A 20785-nucleotide genomic window follows, 5' to 3' on the forward strand; every position below is an offset into this window, starting at 1 on the left:
CCGGAGGAGGAAAAGGGAGGGCGACACCCAGGGGGGTGAACAGGGCTTGAGTGCTGAGTGCCGAGCTGCAGAAGGGGCCAGAGCAGGGGAGCTTTGCACAGTCCCTCAAAACAAAGGCTTGCCTGGAGTTGGTGCAGGGTTCAGCTGGTGGCCGCGTGTTTATTTATGGAGCTGGGGTCTGCCCCCTTCCACGTGGCCACCCAGTGCCCCTCCCCTCCCGCCTCCTGTTCTGGCGGAGCGTTTCTGGCTCCTCACGGGGCCTCGTGGCCCTGGCGTGGCCACCCACCACTTCCCCAGCCCCGTCTGTCTCTCTCATCAGCCTGCGGAGTTGGGTATGACCCAGGCTCAGACCCCAAAGACTGGAGCCAGCCTGGCGGGGAGACCTGGCTTCGGCCGGGTCGGGGGAATGCTTGGCTTTCGTGGTGGAAACAGAGGCAGAGTGACGGCCCAGAAAGAGCAGCCCAGGTAACCGTGCCGACCCCGCCCAGGGCAGGCGCTGAGGCCGGGCCCCAGGGTCTGGGTAGGCAGGAGGGAGGGAACTCAGAGATGAGGAGACAACAGGCACAGGCATTTTAAAAAATATATATTTTATGGATTTTTTTACAGAGAGGAAGGGAGAGGGATAGAGAGTCAGAAACATTGATGAGAAACATCCATCAGCTGCCTCCTGCACACCCCCTACTGGTACATGCCCTTGACTGGAATCGAACCTGGGATCCTCCAGTCCGCAGGCCGATGCTCTCTCCACTGAGCCAAACCGGTTTCGGCGGCTCCGGCATTTGGGGATGGATGTGGGGGTATTTACACTCCCCCGCCCAGAGCTGCAGCCACTGTGTTGCACAGTGGATATGTCGCCTGGAGCCAGGGCCCTGTCTTCATTCCCAAGGTCACGCTGTCCTTGTCAGGCCTGTCCTCCCAGTCAGACAGGCCCTCCCGTGGCACCGGAGCCGCCCTGTTACCCCTTGAGCTGCACGCACTCCCCATGGCGGCCCCACAGGCGGTCACCGGACCAGAGTGCACCTGGCTTGCCTCGCCCAGCACGCCGGACACAGGGGACACTCCGGACACGGTCCCGCCCTCACAGCCTCACCGGCAGACGCACCCCCACAGGCAGGCATGTGGGGAAAGGTCATGTGGTGGCACAGAGCACCGTCACCCTGCTTTCTCCTTACATGGGGGGGGGGGCCCTCTGACACCTAGATGCCCCCAATGCCCTGGTGAGGACCCTTCTAGTCCCTCACAGCCCCCACCAGCCTGTCCTCCAGGCGCCCTGGGCCTCAGCCAGGCGCACGCGCGTGGACCTCCCACCCCCTCCCCCCCTCCGGGGCCCTCGGCAGCCTGGGCCGGGAGGGGGCTGGGGAAGCGTGGTCCCAGCCGCTTTTCCTGGGAAGCCCGGACTCTTCCTGCTGATTCAGCCCTGGGGGCAGGCCAGCGGGCGCTGCCAAACCTCAGGTATGCCTCCCAGGCTGCCTGCGGGGCCTCCACCGGGGCGGGGGTGGGAGCTCCCACTCAGGCCCCGGCTCTTCCCGGGGCCCAGCCCTCCCCGCCAGATGCCGCTGGCCCTTAATGATGAGCAGGAGGCCGAGGCTGGCAGCTCGCACCCCCAGTCCTCCCCGCTGAGCCAGGCTGCCTCATAAAGGGTCCTGCTCAGCCCACTCTGCCAAACACACCCGCACTCAGGTGGTCTGGGCGGGGGGTGGCCTGGCTGCCTCTCCTGAGGTCGGGCATAGGGTCAGGAGCAGACAGACAGACACACGTGTGCGCCCACGTGATGGCTACATGCAGACCTGTGGGTACAGCTATGCGTGATGCCCAGCTGGGGACTGGCTCTCACGGAGCCCCATGCTGCAGAGCTGGGCAGAGAGACCCCCGCCTAGAGGGTCAGGGCTGGGCCAGGGGGAGGGCCAGGGGCTGGGGAAGCCCCGGATGGGGCCCAGGGAAGGCTTTCTGCAGCAGAGGGCATTTGACATGGGCTTTGGGGGATAAAGAGGACTTTGCCAACCTAAGATGGGACGTCCAAAGGGCCTGCATGCTGGAGGTGGGGTTTACCTGGAGCAGGGGAGGGTCCCAGTCAGACAAACCCCAGTTCACTACCTCCCCTGGAGGACCAGCCTCTGCTCTCAGGGGCTGTCCCTTACGCGGGGGCAGGGCCAGACTCAAGGGAGACCTCAGGTTGCTGAAGCCCCTTGCTAGGCCCTGGGGTGTCGTCTGCCAAACACCCTTTAAGGCCAGTTTCCTTATCGTCCCCATTCTGTAGCCCAGGAAACCAAGGCTGAGAGAGGAGGCCCGTGCCTGGGGTCCCACAGGGAGGGTTCCGCGGAACCCCGGCCTCTGACCTGCCGCTGTGGCCGCCAGCCCGGGCTCAGCGCTGACCCACAGTCCGGAGGGCAGAGCGGCGAGGCTCACGCCGGTCAGCTTTGGCCCTGGGGCCCTGGCTGGGGATGGAGCCCCCTCTGCACGGACACACAAGCTCCCCTTCGGCCCCTTCAGCAAGGCCGGCCCCGCTCCCTGGTCATTTGCTGCGTGGTGTGTGTTTTTAAAATATATCTTATTGATTTTTTTCATAGAGAAGAAGATAGAGGGATAGAGAGCTAGAAACATCGACGAGAGAGCAACATCGATCAGCTGCTTCCTGCACACCCACTACTGGGGATGTGCCCTCAACCAACGTGTCATACATGCCCTCGACCGGAATCAAACCTGGGACCTTTCAGTCCACAGGCTCTATCCACTGAGCCAAACTGGTCAGGGCTGGGTTTGGTTTTTTGTTTGTTTGTTTGTTTGTTTGTTTTTAACTGAAGAAGCAGTACCAAGGGAAGATAAGCAGAAAGATCTAATGATCTTTTCAGTGCGTTATTTATTTATTTTTTTATTTATTTAATTTTGGTTTGTTCTCACCCAAAGATATTTTTCCATTGACTTAGAGAGTGTGGAAAGGAGGGAGGCAGAGAGAGAGAGAAAGAGGGAAAGAGAGAGAGAGAGAGGAGGGAGCACCAAGCACCAATGTGAGAGAGACACATCTCCCTTTCCCTCTCCCTTCCAGTGCGTGGCCTCCTGCCCATGCCCCGAATTGCAACCCAAGCAAGTGTCCTTCACCAGGAATCAAACCCTTGACCCTTGGGCACTTGGGCTGGTGCTCCAGCCACGGAGCCGCGCCGGCGGGGGCTGCTGAGAGTTTGATGAGGGGCTTCTGGGCCGAGGCGGTCCGGGTGGGAGCCCGGGCGCTGCTCCAGGCTTCTGGGCGGCCCGGGCCCTGGCCTCGTCCGCACCCACCGTCTGGCCCGGCCGAGAACAAACACTTGGAAGCGGCCAACCCAGCGGAATCTAGGTTGTGGTCGGGCCGTGGCTGAAGAAGCCACTGGAAAAACACGCCGTCCACGGGGCCAGGCCCAGCTTACGTCTCAGCAGGCAAGCGCGGCCTGGCGGTGCCCGGAGCGGAGGCATGCCGTGCGCTGGCGCTCTGGAACCTGTTGTCGCACTGGGGACCCAGCCCCCGGCCGGACGACCCTCAGCCTCCTACCAGCAGGCTGCGACCTGCCTCTGAGCGTGTCCTCGGAGAATCAGGCCCCCCGGACCGGCTGCTGTTGGAGATCCCTTGTCTGCTTGCATGCTCCTGAAAACAGGGAGCTCACCCCTTCACTGCGGTCATACCCAACGGCCAGGAGCCTATCATTGGCTGATATTCCACAGGGGGCTCTGGTTCCCAAACCATATGAAGGGAGGTGAGGGCAGCCTGAGGCCCCGGCCCAGCGCCCTCGGTGTGTCTGACCCCCTTTGGGGCCTCTGGACTCCCCCTATCAGGGCTCTTGGGCTCAGTGTGTTCCAAATGGACCCGAGTGCCTCTCCCCAGAGGTGCTCCTTGCCCCGGGCCATGTTTCCGCGCCCTCTGCCTGTCCATCCCATCCGCCCTGAGCCAGGCTGGGCAGCTGCTCACATGCTCATGGAGGCGGCTGGATGCTGAAGCACCTGGCTCGCATCTCTTCACTGACCCCTCCCAGCGAGGCTGTTCCTGCCATTGCCCCCACTACACATATGGGGAGACTGAGGCTCAGAGGGTTTGCTTGGTGTCCTGGGGGAGCAGGACCCGATTCTGGATGTGGGATCCAGTTCCCTGCCGGCACCAGGATGGGGGCCTTGTCTTTGGGGCCGGGGAAGCCCCTAGAGGCCAAAGGCAGAGCTGCAGCTTGGGCCACATTGATGGGCCTGGGTCTCTGGCTTCCCACAGCTCTGGTCACACCGCTGCGCACACGCTCTGCATGGTCCCGTGGCTCCTCGGTGGGGGTCTCTGGGCGAACCCTTACTGGGTCGGCAGACATCCCTGGGCACAAATCTAGCCTCTCATGGTAAACCAGGCCCTGCCCCCCATCAGCCTCAGCCTGTTTCCCTGGCAGAAGACCGGACAACAGCGGCCTCTCCCTCAGGCCCAGAGCTCGCTCGCTGGCAGGCAGGAGGTGCTCGCTGACCCACAGGACAGGCTCAGGGATGGGAGCTGTGGCGCCCAGGCAGCCCCGGTCCCCTGCCTCAGCCATTGCCTCCTCCCAGCGCTCTGCAGTGGTGGTGGGTGAGGGGCATTAAAACTCCCCAAAGCACCTAAACCAGGGCCTCCATTTCCCTCCCGGCTCGGAGGGCCCCCAGACTTCCCCAGCGCCCCGGTGTGGAACCTCTGGAGATGCCTCCTGGAGTCTCCGTGGAAGAGAAATCTTTACCAGGGATTGGGTATGGGGTCTCACCGGGCACTCGTGAAGAGGCCCTTTGGAATGTCCATCTTGACATTTGAAACTTGAAACTGCGAATGGGGCCCTTGAAACTGCATGTGGGAGAAACTCAAAGCCGCCAGAGCCCACCTCACAGAGGTGGAACCCCAATTCTCCCCGTGCCCCGGCCCAGGGGATCTGGAAACTTCTGCCAGGGCTTGGCCAGGGGAAGCCTCCACATTCCACGTGCGGAGCCTCAGAACTCCCATGTGATGAGAGTATCCCGCCCTTATCAGTGGCCCTGGGAGGATGGGAGGATGGGAGGCTGAGGTGCAGGGAGGGTTGGGGGAAACCCTGTAAGGAGGTCGCACAGGAGCCCCTCTCACCCCAAGGGCTGGGGAGGAGGCCCGGGGCCCCGGGGACAGCAGCCAACGTCGCCATGTACATAACTCGTTTCCGACCCTGCCCCTGTCCCAGGTGACTCCGAGGGACTCTGAGACGGAGGAGGCTCAGGTGGGGGCAGCAGTGCAGGGGGCAGCAGCTTTAGGGGAGAGTGGGTGGAGCCAGGGCTTGGTGGGGCCAGATGTCAGATGAGGGGAGGGACCAGAGCCAGGGTCCTGGGGCGGGAGGGGGTGCAGGGAGGATCCACGGAGGGGAGGGACCAGGCGAGGGGCGGGGTCCAGGTGGGCCAGAACGTGTGTCCGCCTGCCCCAAGAATTGGAACCAGAAGCTCTGGGGAAACTTTGACAACCAACTCACCCACAGACGCCCCCACCCCGGACCACAGCTCCCCTCCCCTTTCAGTCCTCCCCAGGGCTCACTGGCCAGGCAGGGGGAAGGCTGAGAACCAGAGAGGGACAGACTTGTCTCCAGGACACACAGCCAGGCCCCCCCGTGTGCTCGTCTCTGATCCAGGAGAGAACAAGGGGGAGAAACATCGGCCCCCTAAGTGTCCCTGGCCCTTGGCTGAGGCCACAGGATAGCTGGTGGCCAGTGAGTAGGGAGTGACTCAGGGGAGAAAAAAGCTGTGGGGGGGGGGGGGGTTGTCAGGGCTGGAGGTGTTGGGGAGCAGAGGAGGGTCTGGGTCGGGGCAAAGCAGTTAGCCAGGCAAAGAAGGAAGAGAAGGTCCTCAAGCAGAGGAAAGACCGGTCGGTGCCAAGTTCCTGGGGGGTGAGGGGGTCGGAGAACGGATGTACTTATGGGAGGAGCAGTGAGGGGCCAGTGAAGACAGAGAGGTGCTAAAGATGGACCCTTCTCACCCTAACCGGTGTGGCTCAGTGGATAGAGCGTCGGCCTGCGGACTGAGGGGTCCCAGGTTCGATTTCGGTCAGGGGCATGTACCTTGGTTACGGGCACATCCCCAGTGGGAGGTGTGCGGGAGGCAGCTGATTGATGTTTCTAACTCTCTATCCCTCTCCCTCCCTCTCTGTAAAAAATCAATAAAATATATGTTTTAAAAAAATAAAAAATAAAGATGGATCCTTCTCAAACATTGTGAAAAGAAACTTTTATTAAGCTTTAAAAAAAATACAAATAAAAAAGATTCACGTTCTCTGGCTCCCCAACCTCTGGCTCCATTTGTTTTTTGTTTTTTTTAAAAATATATTTATTGATTTTTCACAGAGAGAAAGAGAGAGGGATAGAGAGCTAGAAACATCGATGAGAGAGAATCATCGATCAGCTGCCTCTTGCATATCCCCCACTGGGGATGTGCCCACAGCCAATGTACATGCCCTTGCCCGGAATCGAACCTGGGACCCTTCAGTCCGCAGGCCGACGCTCTATCCACTGAGCCAAACTGGTCCTGGCCTCTGGCTCCATTTGGATGTGTGTTCTGAGATGGAGAGCCATCCCTCTCTAGATTCTCGCTATCCTATATAATAAAAGGCTAATATGCAAAGTGACCAACCGGCCACCATGATGCGCACTGACCACCAGGGGGCAGATGCTCAATGCACGAGCTGCCCCCTATGGTCAGTGCACTCCCACAGGGGGAGCACTGCTCAGCCAGAAGCCGGGCTCACGGCTGGCCAGTGCAGTGGCAGTGGTAGGAGCTGCTTCCATGGCAACGCTAAGGAGTATCTGACTCAGACATCCCCCGAGGGCGCCCTGACTGCGAGAGGGACCCCCCCTGCCCCAGAGCACGGATTTCATGCACCGGGCCTCTAGTTCTAAAATAAGGACCCATAGGACTGTGAGGGCCGCTCGGTCTCAGCTGGCCCCAAGTGTGGGTGTATGCGTGGGCCCCGCGCAGGTGAGGCAGTTACCCAGACAGGACCACACACTCCAGATATTCGGCCCCCGCTTGGAAAACTCTAACCTAAAGCCCAGCCTTCTAAAAACTGCCAATCAACCCCAGATGTGTTGCTAATGAATTAGCATGATGAACATTAGGCTTTTTTTCTCTAGTTAGGAGAGAGGTTAAAATGTGTGGATTGGGGACAATATTAGCAGTCCTTCCACCCAGATGCCTGGCCAGCACCTGCGTTTAACCTGAGCGACCATCTGAGGGCCCTGGCCTATTCCCTCAGGCTGGCCTCCGTGGCTGAGTGACTCCCCGTCGGCCTTGGGTCCCGCTGCTTGGGACCCTGTTGGGTTTCGGAGGCCTCTTCCCCCGTAAATCTGTGGGGCCCTAAGAGGACAGAGCATGCCTTCCTAGGGCTCCCAACCAGGCAAGTGGGGATGTGGTTTCATGGAACCGGGAGGGTGGGGGCCACAGTGTCCACCGACGTCCAAAGGTGGCCCAGGACCTGGTCTCCAGTCCCTGTCTCACACCAAACTGGTTCACAAAATCAAGATGAACCTATAAAAGCGATACAAATACCACACAGTCTTAATTCAAACAAAGCAAATCATGCAAATACTGTATAACTTGCAGGAAGGGGCTTGTGTCTGGGACGGAAGTTTAGACACATCCCCAGGGACATGTTGAGTGTAACAGTTATGACGAAGGTCTCTATTTCCTGCCGAGCCCAGCCCTTGAAGAGGATCAGCCCTTGGGCCGCCCTCCTAGGTGAGAGGGGATTTTACAACTTTGGGGCTGCAGCCCAGGATTCTGTTATCTCCAACGCTGTGCTCTCCGCAGGATTTGTGGGACGCAGCGACCCCTGGTGCTCGTGTCCGGACACAGCAGCTGGACCTGCGCTCTGCGGAAACCCTGATCTCTCTGTGCTGCCGCCTCCAATTCCCTTTCCAGGTCTTCCCCCTCTCAAGTGAAACCTCTGATCACCCACCTCCAAGCTTCAGGTGGGTGGGGAGATAATGAGTGATCAGTGTCGAGGGCTCCAGCTTTCCTCCTTACACACCTCTCTCTCTCTCTCTCTCTCTCTCTCTCGCTCTCGCTCTCTCTCTCTATTTCTCTCTCTCTCTCTGTTAAAGAATTTTAAAAAATATATTTTATTGATTTTTTTACAGAGAGGAAGAGAGAGGGATAGAGAGTTAGAAAGATCCTTGAGATAGAATCATTGATCAGCTGCCTCCTGCACACCCCCTACTGAGGATGTGCCCGAAACCAAGGTACATGCCCTTGACCGGAATCGAATCTGGGACCCTTCAGTCCGCAGGCCAAGGCTCTATCATAGGGGTGTCGAACTCAATCAGAGAAGGGGCCAAAATCTAAAATCCAGCCTAAATCGCGGGCCGAATGGTTTACTGAACAGTCATAAACTGTCATTGTGATGGAAACGCAGCGGAGTGCAGTGATGACAGCGTGGTGCGGGCCACATTGCAAGGCCTGGCGGGACGGATTTGGCCCGCGGGCCTTGTGTTTGACACATGTGCTCTATCCACTGAGCAAAACCGGTTTCGGCAGGCACACCATTCCCTTAAGGATTTTAAAAATGCCAACTGCCCAAGGAGAAAGAGAGACTGCCTCCCGCCAACATCTGGGTCCCTGGCTTTCTCTCCAGAGTTTTCTCCCAGATATATCTGGTGAAAGTTCCTCCCCTCCAATTTAAAAAATGCACACAAGGTGTCACCTCCCTGTTCTTAACAGGAATGTTGTAGAGAAATGCCCCACCAGCCTCTTCAGCTCTTACGAAGGATTCCACTGCAAGGCTGAGCTACCCTGGTTTAGAGTCTAAACTTTAGACAGCCCGTGACTGACAGGCGTTTTCAATTTGCAAAAATATGGCAAGAAAGGCATTTTGCACTCATATCCAAGTATTTGTGGAAAAATCTCAGTAGGGGATATTGGCGAGGGAAAAGGGATGCATTTTTAATATGAATAGATTCTAGAAAACTACCGTCAGGAACAGCAGTACCAATGAGCAGTCAGCCCCCCGAGCACTGCCTTCAGGCTCGCACCCTGGCTCTGCCAGAGCCTCCTCATGGGGGGCTGGGGTGCAGGCCAGGACGCCTCGGAGCCCCAGAGACCCACCTGCTGCCGGGAGGCTCCATGCTGGCAGGGCAGGCTCAGGGGCTGACCGGGTGACTCCTTTGTGCTCCTGTAATCTTGCCAGCTTGGTTACTGTTGCGGGGCCACACTTCAGGCATTTTTGAATAGCGCAATGCGAAATGTTAGTAAAATGCGACTTTGTGTGCAGAATTTGACCCAGCGGCATTTCATCCAATTAAAACCCTCCAAGAAACCCAGTTTGAATGAAGTCAGTAGCCGATCGAACCACAACCTGCGTTCACACCATGGCCACAAGAGGGCGCGTGTGGGCCAACGGAGAAGCCACCACGGCCCTTTGAGAACACCCGTCATTAATGACATTTCAGCTAAAAATGGTAGAACTTGTACTAACAGGGGAGGGAAAAGGTGCAAAACCAATCCCCAGTAAAGTTCTGAGCCCACGACAATTGTAATGGGAGAGCTTGTGACCAGTCCTAGAAGAGACAATTCACAGTCTTACTAGTAACACGAGTTGGGAAGCTGAAACCGGTTTGGCTCAGAGGATAGAGCGACAGGCTGCGGACTGAGGGGTCCCAGGTTCAATTCTGGTCAAGGGCATGTGCCTTGGTTGCGGGCACATCCATGGTGGAGGGTGTGCAAGAGGCAGCTGGTCAGTGTTTCTAACTCTCTGTCCCTCTCCCTTCCTCTAAAAAAGAGAGAGAGAGAGAGGGAGAAAGAGAGAGAGAGAGAGAGAGAGAGAGAGAGAGAGAGAGAGAGAGTGTGTTGGGGAAATGAGCAGCCCCTTGGCCCATCTTAAATCCCAGCTCACAAGCACGAGTGGGAGCAGTGCCCGGGCAGTGGCTCAGGGAGAACCGTCTGTCAGTTCTGAGGTGATCAGCTGCACACACACTGAAGTCACCCATGTCTGCACTCCATGCGGCCACACTGTCTTTTCTGCTGTCCCCAAAACTCAGATGCATGTGAGTTGACAACGCTGGGGTCCCCAGCAGGTGAAGCAGTCGACACCGGGGGTAGGGGCCCCGCCAGCTGCCCCTGGCCTGGAAGGACAGTGGCAGAGCATCAGAGGGGCAGCCCCGAAGCAGAGGAGACAGGGATCTGGAGGGTCAGTCCCGGGCCTGATGCCTGACCGGTGCCATGGAGGTGCTTCCCCAGCAGGAGACTGGCCTCCCGGGGCTCTGGGGGACGGGTGGGGCATCTTGGTCCAGCTGGGGTTTCTACACGGAGCTTGAGGGAGACCAGTGAGGCCTGGAGCTGATGTTGGTCCCCAGCACATCGCGGGGGGATTCAGTGAGCGGGAAGGGGCACAGACAGCTGGCTGGGCGCTCAGGGCTGTCTGCAGAGCAGAGACGGAGCCCCTGTGACCCTGGTTGTTTGTCCACAGAACACCCCCCCAGTATAAAGCACCCTGAAAATGGCTCTTCTCAGGTCCGCCCTGGGTGAGTCCTCTCTGCAACCGTGGCCGCTGCCATCAGACAGTGCCTGAGCCTCTCCCCCCTCCTGTCTTGCCCTTCCCTTTACAGGCCGAGCCTCCTGCGGGCCCTCTGCCCACCCAGCCCTCCGAGACCCCCTGGCTCAGCCATTTCCACCCCGAGTTCAAAGGAGCTGCCGCGTGCTTGTGCCCCATGGACAGTGGCGGCAAACAAATCAGCAGACTCTCCCCTGCGGGGCCTGCAGGCTCCCGCGGCACATGGCGCTCTGCTCCCGCTCCAGCTGATCCCGCAGCTCCTCCCCGAGCCCGAGCCCGGGGTACAGGGTCCGGCCCCTCCGCGGGCCCCAGCGCCCTGACACCCAGCTCCGCGGGAACTGGAGAGCGAGGGCTCCCGCGGGAACTGGCAGCGGAGTGAAGGCTGTGGGTGTGACCCTGGTGCTGGGCTGCGGTGGGGTGTGGAGTCTGTCTTTCATTCTTTTATTTATGCAACAGCAAGCATCTGTGACCTCCCCCCCACGGCCAGGAACCACACACACACACACACACACCCCACACCCCACCCCCCACCCCCCCCACCACCCCCCACACACCCCCCCCCACACCCCACACACCCCACACCCCACACACCACACCCCACACCACACCACACACACCACACACCACACACACCACACACACCACACACACACCACACACACGCACACAAACACACCACACACACACATATATACCACACACACACACCCCACACATGCACACACCACACACATGCACACAAACACACCACACACACACACATACCACACACACACACACACACACACACACACCCCACACCCCACACCCCACACCCCACACATATACCACACACACACACACACACACCACACACACACACACACACACACACCACACACACCACACACACACATCACACATGCACACAAACACACCACACACACACACACACACACACACACCCCACACCCCACACCCCACACCCCACACCCCACACACATGCACACAAACACACCACACACACACACATATACCACACACACACATCACACACACCACACACACAAACACACACACACCACACACACACCACACACACAAACACACCACACACACATCACACACACATCACACACACCACACACATGCACACACACATACACACCACACACACAAACACACCACACACACACACCACACACACACACACAAACACACCACACACACACATATACCACACACACACATCACACACACACACACACACACACACACACCACACACACACACCCCACACCCCACATATACACATACACCACACACACACACACACACACACACACCCCACATATACTTCACATACACACACACCACACACACACACACCACACCACACATACACACACACACCAAGGAATTTACTGTTCTCAAAATAAAAACTCTAAATAATGAAGACAATACCCAAGGCTTTTAAACTATTGAATATATATATATTAATTTCAGGGAGGAAGGAAGACAGAGAGAGAGAGACAGAAACATCAATGATGAGAGAGAACCATTGATTGGCTGCCTCCTGCAGGCTCCCCACTGGGGACTGAGCCTGCAGCCTGGGCATGTGCCCTTGACCGGAATGGAACCTGGGACCCTTGAGCCTGCAGATCGGCACTCTAACAACTGAGCCACACCGGCTAGCCCAAGGGTTTTCTTATTTCTCTCCCCAGGGTATGTGCACTGGGGCAGCCTTTTTGGGAGGACGGGTCTGAAACGCTAATCACTATTGAAAAGGTGTATGTCCTTTGGCCTCCAAACTGAGAATTTATCTCAGAGGACGACTGACCCCTGCGAATGCTGCAGGTGCAGGATGCACATGACCTCACTGATTATAGCTGTGAGAAATGGAAACCGCCCAGACGGCTATGGATAAGGAGACATCGCGCCTCCCACGCCTCCCGGCCCTGTGATGACAAACAGTCACGCCACCAGCCTTACTTATCTTTTATTATTATTATTAATCAACTTCTTTATTGATTAAGGTATCACATATTTGTCCTCAACCTCCCATTCCAATCCCCCCCACTCATGCTCCCACCCCCTTATTGTCCTTGACCACTGGTTAGGCTCATATGTGTGCACACAAATCCTTTGGTTGATCTCTCCCTTTTATCCCCACCCTCCCTTTGAGGTCCGACAGTCTGACCCATGGCTCCTTATCTCTGGGTCTGTTCTTGGTCATCAGTCTGTGTTGTTCTCCATTTCCCCTAGATGAGTGAGATCATGTCCTACTGGAAATGTACTTATAAGAATAAAAAATGAGACAAGCAATAATCGTTATGCTGAAAGGCATCTGAATCAGTCTGTAGAGTTTCTTTCTGGGCCACCAGTTCTTTTGAGACCCAATTTCAATGTCAAACAGTTCCTTATGTGTCCATGTCAGCAATGATATTTCAGTTCTGGATGGTGGGCAAATGGTGGTAATGCAGGTCCAACCCTCTCTGGTTTGGTCCTGGGCATCCTGCAGTGATACGCAGCTGCTGACTGCTATTATGGGGGTGTCATCAGCGACTTCCATCTCTGCACTGCTCTTCTGTCTTCATGGTTGGAGTAGTCCTGTCAATTCCTCTCAGTTGCCAGAATCCACAAGGTCTCGGAGTTGTTTTCTGACTTATTTATCTTTAAATATGTTCTTATTGGTTGTTTTAGAGAGAGGAAGGGAGAGGGAGAGAGAAAGAAACATCAATTGGTTGCCTCCCTTACGCGCCTCCACTGGGGATGGAGCCCACATCCTGGACATGTGCCTGGATAGGGAATCGAACTGGCAACCTTTTGGTGTGTGGGATGATGCCCAACCAACCGAGCCACACTGGCTAGAGCCAGCTTTATTACTTTAAGGCTCTACCATATATATATTGATCTCAGAGAGGAAGGGAGGGGGAAAGATAGAAACATCAATGATGAGAGAGGATCACTGACTGGCTGCCTTCTGCGCGGCCCCTAGTGGGGATGAGCCCGCAATTTGGGCACATGCCCCTGACCAGGAATCAAACCTGGGACCCTTCAGTCCACAGGCCAACCCTCCATCCAGTGAGCCAAACTGGCTAGGGCAAGCATGTGTGAAAGCCTAGCTTACCGAAATGTTACTGGTACCTTGGTCAGCACTGCCAGTAACAGCTGTGGATGAGGCCACACCAAGCACACGTGTTTGGGCTTCACTTTACCGGCTTGCAAAGTGTCTTTCCCTTGTAAAAAACCAGTGTGGCTCAGTGGATAGAGCGTCAGCCTGCGGACTGAAAGGTCCCAGGTTTGATTCTGGTCAAGGGCATGTACCTTGGTTGTGGGCACATCCCCAGTAGGGAATGTGCAGAAGGCGGCCAATGGATGTTTCTTTTTCTTTTTCTTTTTTAAAAAAATATTTTTTATTGATTTTTTACAGACAGGAAGGGAGAGAGATAGAGAGAAACATCGATGAGAGAGAATCATCGATCAGCCGCCTCTTGCACCACCCCTACTGGGGATGTGCCTGCAACCAAGGTACATGCTCTTCACCGGAATCGAACCTGGGACCCTTCAGTCCACAGGCCGACGCTCTTATCAACTGAGCCAAACCGGTCTCGGCCAATGGATGTTTCTAACTCTCTATCCCTCTTCCTTCATCTCTGTAAAAAATCAATAAAATCTATTATATATAAAAAAAAAAGTGTCTTTCCCTCCACCAGCCCCTTCCGTGCAGGCCTGCCTGTCCCTCAGCAGGCCCGTCTGTCCCCAGTGCACGTCACTGGCTAATTACGGCCATTAGACCCTCGTTGCCGTCCATTCCTGCTTCACTCCCAGTGCTGCCCCAGGCATCTCAGATCTGCTCCTCAGCCCCTGGGACCCCAACCGGCAGGCAGGAGGCCTTGGGGACAGGGGCTGGGCGCAGGGCCACCATCTGCTGGTGCACTCGGAAGAGGTGGGGCCTGAAATACAGGCTCCCGCCCCAAACGGCCAGATCTCTTCTGTTCCCCTTACCCGGGGTGATGGAAACGCCCCGCAAAGCAGCCATGAGGTAAGATCAAAGTGTGACTATCCACACATGATGCTTTTTTGTAAGAATCGATACAGAGCTGCTATGGACTGAACTGTGTCCCCCCATAGTCACACGTAGAAACCCTACTCCCAGCATGACTGTGGGTGGAGACAGGGCCTGTGAGGAGGTGATCAAGGTCAAATGAGGTCGTGGGGGGAGGGGGTTAAACGGCAGGACCGGGCCTTCTAACAAGTGAGCCCTCTCCCACACCCACACCGCCCTGATGGAGCACTCGCAGCCTCCGCAGAGTGAGGAAATAAACGTCTGTCTGAGCCGCCCTGTCTGTGGTATTTTGCTGTGGCGGCCTGAGCAGACCAAGACAGGAACATGACCCCAAGCTGTGCGTGTGCGTGTGTGTGTGTGTGTGTGTGTGTGCGTGTGTGTGTGTTTTTTCTTCTCTATTCATGGTACCTTTGAAGGCGTGGCTATTTGGGAGTAGTGTGACGGGTGGGGGAAGGAAGGTGTAGAGGGAAAGCCTTCTCCGCCCTGACTCCCCCACACTCCCACCTCCCCACTCGGGTGCTCTGTTGTGGGGTCGAACCCTGGGTTCAGAATAAGACCACTGGAGGCTGATAATCGGTAAAAAAAAAAAAGCAGGCAAGGAGTTATTGAACTGGCCAGGACGGCCGCGAGAGCACCACACACAGGTGGCCACACTCACAACCACACTGTCCCAGGTGCAGGCAGTCCTTTTAAAGGTCCAAACCACAGGAACTTTCCTTTGTTCTGAATTCTAAATTCTAAAGGCTGGGAACAGCTTGCAGGGTTGTTCCCAGCCACATCCTGCTGGAAGTTGGAATGTGGCCCTATCTTGCGAAAGCAGATAGTACAGAAGCAGAACTCAGTAGTTAATCTCTAAAGGTTATTTGCAGTTTCTACTCCTGAAGCTACTGAGTCAGTGGGAATCAATCTCCTGTGGTCCTGGCCCACAGGCCCAGGAAAACTGCCTCAGCCTCCAGGTCTCAATCTGGAAGCTGAGGCAACTACCCTATTGTTTAAGCAAGTGAGCGAGTGCCGAAGCCAGAATAGCAGGGTTAAAGTTCAAACAGCAGATTTTACCTAAGTATGGTTGCTACCATATTTCATGCTCCAGCTCTCCCCGTGCCAGAGTGGGGGTGGGGGGAGCCACTCAGGACCCCCAACGGCCCAGGAGGAAGCCTAAACTGCCAGTGATGTCAGGTGCCATGACTGGCCCCTCCAATCAGCCGCTTTCCCACCCGGTACCCATGGCCCTCGGCTGGGGAAGGGGCTGAGGAAGGGCGAGGGTGCTTACCTACCGTGACCAGTAACCAAGGAAACACAGAAGCAGCGTTCCCTAAATCTCTCACGAAGGCACAAGCTGCGGGGGATGGATCGTGCGTGCGACCTACACAGTTTCCACACTAAAGATCAGCGATCACAGGACACAGTGCCCGTGATTTCTACTGTACATCCTGACAAAGGTCACCTCAGAGCCCTGGCTGGTGCTGCTCAGTGGTTAGCGTCAGCCTGCAGACTGAAGGGTCTCAGGTTTGACTCCCCTAGGTTTCAGGTTCAATCGGGTGCCAGTGCATGTGTCTCTCTCACATGGATGTTTCTCTCCCTCTCCCCATCCCCTCCCTCGCACGCTCTCTAAAAATCAATGGAAAAATCCTTGAGTGAGGATTTTAAAAAAATCACCTGAGTGAAGTCATTTGTTTACAGACTGTAATTAAAAATCCTGACACCAGGGGGCAGGGCAACTCAACCTCATTTTTCTCCCCAGTGCTTTCATTGGGGTGAAACTGTCGCATCATTCGCTGGATGTGCCATCCCTGCAACTTCTGACGGAGACGCGCTGGCTGTCCACACAAGTGCCCCCGCTTCCCCAGAGTCAGACCACGTGCCAAGCCTCAAAGCTCTTCGCTCGGGCTGACGGCAAGGCCCCAAATAAAAATCATGCCAATGCTTTCAGAGGTTCACTCTTTCCTATTGACAGGATGACACGGGCCCAGGGCTGGGGGACTCAGAAACTTGTGGGGCTAGGGGGCGCTCTCGGGGTCATTCCATCCAATAGGTTAGAGGTCTCCCACTCCAATTCCAGACTCACCAGGGAGCCATGGAACTGCCTGCAGCCCCACGCCCACCCCCACTCTCTGCCCCACCCCACACCCCTCCCGCATCCCCTCTCCCAGGGACTCGGGGAGCTGGCAGTGGCTGCAGAGTAGAGGCTTCTTGTCAGGTGACAGTGTGATTCAGACTTAGTCAGTACTGGTGTTACTGGTACTGGGCAGTTTCTGGGCCCTGTGTCTTTAAGTTGGGAATCCCACCCATGAGGATTCAACGAGATCACCAGGGAAGCATGGGGCACACTGCCGCCCGCACCCCGCACCTGGGTCCCTGGGGGCTGCTGCTGCTGTGAAAACCCCTTTGACCATGGTTGAGACCGAAACCGGTTTGGCTCTGTGGACAGAGCATTGGCCTACAGACTGAAGGGTCCCAGGTTCAATTCCGGTCAAGGGCATGTACATTGGTTGTGGGCACATCCACAGTGGAGGGTGTGCAGGAGGCGGCTGGCTGATGTTTCTCTCTCATCGATGTTTCTAGCTCTCTATCTCTCTCCCTGCCTTTCTGTAAAAAATCAATAAAATATATTAAAAACAAAACAACAACAACAACAAAAACCATGGTTGGGGGCCCAGGAGTGCCCCCAGCACCCCACATGGACCAGGAGGCACTCCTCTCTCTATTCCCGCCGTGTGGGACTGCCAGCTCCCCGGGCCCGGGCAGCTCCCGGCCTTGCTGAACCGTGCTCCCGAGACAGGCCTTGTGCTAAGAGCTCCTCGGAGGCCACGGCCACCTGCTGTGGACCAGCACCTTCCGGCCGTCCAGGAGGAGAGAGCCCCTTCCCCCAACGAGCTGCTTCAGAGAACAGCCACTCACTCACCATGCAAAGACTCAGCGGTGCCCCCTCAGGAGGCCACGGCCAGCCCCACCCGTGGAGACAGCTGAAAGGGCCACACCAGTGACAGCACACGGAAGTCAGCAGCATCCACGTGGGTGTATATGAGTCATAACCAAGAGGCTTTATCTCTGCACACGGCACTTTCAAATCTGTCAGAGAAAATCTACGTCAAGGGAAGTCACTGGGATCAATGGAAATGAAAGTCACCACAGCCACCCTAAAGGAGAAAAACCTTAACTCAGAAGCTGCAGGAACAGCCCGAGGGCATGGCTCCGTGGTTGAGCGTCAACCTAGGAACCAGGAGGTCACAGCACAGGCCCTGGTTGAAGGCTTGATCCTCAGTGAGGGGATGGGGGACTGCGAGAGGCAGCCGGCCAATGATCCTCTCTCCTCGTTGATGTTTCTCTCTCTCTCCCTCTCCCTTCTTCTCTGAAATCAATTAAAAAAAAAATAAAAATATATATATATATTTAAAAGATGCAAAAATAAATAAAACCAAGTAAAATATTAATGATAAAAACCCCTTAAAAACCAGGAATAGAGAGAACCCTCCTTAACAAGATCTGGTAGCAGGCATCTCCCCGAACTGCACACTCAGGCTCCCTGGAGGCCCTGCCTGCTTCACGTCAGACACGCAGCGAGGCCTCTGCGGGGCTCTGTCCCCAGGCGCCTGGGAGTGAGGCTGGGAGACCGGCCCACTCCACGGCCGAAGGGCGTCCCCATGAGGGTGACCAGCATCACACAACTCAGCCTTACCGAGGAGCCAGCGACTGACTGCGGTGTCTCCTGGGCCGTTTCTCTCAGCCCCCAGGTGCCGGTGCAGGAATGCTGCCTACCCAGTTTTCACCCAAAATGCTGGAATGCCGCCAGGAGTTGAAGGCGAACTTGTTTAACCCTCACAACAGCCGAGCTTTGTGCTTCCATTTACTGGAAGCCGTAGTATCTGCTCCCGGTAATTTAAATAAGGAGCCATTGGACGTCCAGAGGCCTGAGCGGCTCCTGAGCGGAGGGCGGGCCCTCACAGCCCTGCAATGAGGCAGCGTCTCTGCAAGAGGCCACGCAGCCTTGGGTGGTGGAGCCGGGAAAGGTGAGGAGGGCATCGTGGGATCGTGTGGGAGCCGCCAGCAGCGGGCGAGGAGCCAGGGAGAGGAGGGGAGCTGGGGGAGGAGAACGGCGTACACGCAGGAGGGAACGGCTGATTAAGGGAAAGTACCCGGGCGGATCGGAGCAGGATTCTTCCTATCAGGAAAAGGAGTGACAGACCCGTCAAGAGGAAAAGCGGAAGGAACCCCGCGGTGCTGAACTAGAAATAAACACATTGGGATGAACTCGTGGTTTCCAATACACACAGACATAGAAAAACAGATGTGAGTGTGTGTGTGTGTGTGTGTGTGTGTGTGTACGCACTTAGGAATCACTCACAGGTGTTCTTTAGCTCTGTTTCCGGAGAGTGGCCAGAGCAGTAACACCTCAATCAATAGCAAAAAGCATAGCCAGGGCCAAGGTCGACTCCAGATGGAGCCAGGGTTTCTTGGAGAAATGGCTGGTTTTGGCTGGAGCAAAGAGAGTAGAATATGAGCCCAGAACATGTTATGGTGGCTGTGATACTGTGGTTTACAATAAGAAATATATACAGCCCGCCAAAACCGGTTTGACTCAGTGGATAGAGCGTCGGCCTGCGGACTGAAGGGTCCCAGGTTCGATTCCGGTCAAGGACATCTACTTTGGTTGCGGGCACGTCCCCAGTAGGAAGTGTGCAGGAGGCAGCTGGTCGATGTTTCTAACTCTCTATCTCTCAATAAAATATATTTTAAAAAACAATAAAAAGAAATATATACAGTATTTGGTCTTGTCCCCATTTTTGGCACAGAACTTCTAACACTCTTGGAGAAGGTGTCTTTCATTTGTAAATGAGGTGACTTTTTTTTTTTTAAATATATTTCATTGATTTTGTACAGAGAAGAAGGAAGAGAGTCAGAGTTAGAAACATCGATGAGAGAGAGTCATAGATCAGCTGCCTCTTGCACACCCCCTACTGGGGATGTGCCCGCAACCAAGGTACATGCCCTTGACTGGAATTGAACCCGGGACCTTTCAGTCCCCAAGCCGACGCTCTATCCATTGAGCCAAATCGGTCTCGGCTGTTTTTTTGTGTTTTAAAAAATATATATATTTTATTGATTTTTCACAGCGAGGAAGGGAGAGGGATAGAGAGCTAGAAACATCGATGAGAGGGAAACATCCATCAGCTGCCTCCTGCACAACCCCTACCGGGGATGTGCCCTCTACCAAGGTACATGCCCTTGACTGGAATCGAACCTGGGACCTTTCAATCCGCAGACAGATGCTCTATCCACTGAGCCAAACCGGTTTCAGCAAATGAGGTGACTTTGGAGCAGCACCCAAGGGTGGAAGCGAGTTGCCAGGGGTCCCATCCCAATCTCCAGACCCCCAGAGAGCAGAGAGGAGCTGGGGTTGCGGTGATATAGTCAATCGTGCCTATGTAAGGAGGCCTTTAAACAAACAAACAAGCTTTTCTCGCTCCCCGGCCATCTTGGCGGCTGCATCTGGTTGGGGGCCGTCCCGCACTTGAGGCAGGAAGATGGTGGCCGCAAAGAAGACGAAAAAGTCGCTGGAGTCCATCAACTCTAGGCTCCAGCTGGTGATGAAAAGCAGCAAGTACGTGCTGGGGTACAAGCAGATGCTGAAGATGATCCGGCAAGGCAAAGCGAAGCTGGTCATCCTGGCCAACAACTGCCCGGCCCTGAGGAAATCTGAAATAGAGTACTATGCCATGTTGGCCAAGACTGGTGTCCATCACTACAGTGGCAATAATATTGAATTGGGCACAGCGTGTGGAAAGTACTACAGGGTATGCACACTGGCTATCATTGACCCAGGTGATTCTGATATCATTAGAAGCATGCCAGAACAGACTGGTGAAAAGTAAATCATGGGAAATTTTTCTTTAATAAAATTGACCAGAGTTTGGTTTAAAAATTGAAAAAAAAAATAAATAAAAATAAAAAAATAAAAAAACAAACAAAAGGGGAGTGTTCAGAGAGCTCCGGGCTGTTGGATGACCGGAGACGGGGCAGAGTGTGGGCTCTGAGAGCACAGGGAGGCTCTGTGCCCCTTCCCCGTACCTTCACGCATTTTCCCTCTGGGCGTACCTGAGTTACATCCTTTGATAATAAACCAGTAATCCAGTAAGTGGAATGTTTCTGAGTTCTGTGGGTCATTCTAGCAAATTAATCAAACCCAAAGAGGGGCCATTGGAACCTCCAATCTATGGCAGTGT

The 20785-nt window shown here is 55.5% G+C and overlaps 1 protein-coding gene across 1 annotated transcript; it reads left to right on the forward strand.

Annotated features, from left to right (window-relative positions):
- Positions 1 to 20010: 20010 nt before the first annotated feature.
- LOC118726100 (60S ribosomal protein L30-like) lies at positions 20011 to 20484 on the forward strand. The gene has a single exon (XM_036450511.2). The coding sequence runs from the start codon at positions 20087 to 20089 to the stop codon at positions 20432 to 20434; it is 348 nt and encodes a 115-aa protein (XP_036306404.1). The 5' UTR covers positions 20011 to 20086; the 3' UTR covers positions 20435 to 20484.
- The last annotated feature ends 301 nt before the right edge of the window (positions 20485 to 20785 follow it).

The sequence above is a fragment of the Pipistrellus kuhlii genome, unplaced genomic scaffold, assembly GCF_014108245.1.
Source record: "Pipistrellus kuhlii isolate mPipKuh1 unplaced genomic scaffold, mPipKuh1.p scaffold_m20_p_21, whole genome shotgun sequence".
Taxonomy (NCBI): domain Eukaryota; kingdom Metazoa; phylum Chordata; class Mammalia; order Chiroptera; family Vespertilionidae; genus Pipistrellus; species Pipistrellus kuhlii.

Coding starts and splice junctions, on each gene's coding strand:
- LOC118726100 (XM_036450511.2), top strand. CDS start 20,087: ATGGTGGCCGCAAAGAAGACGAAAAAGTCGCTGGAGTCCATCAACTCT.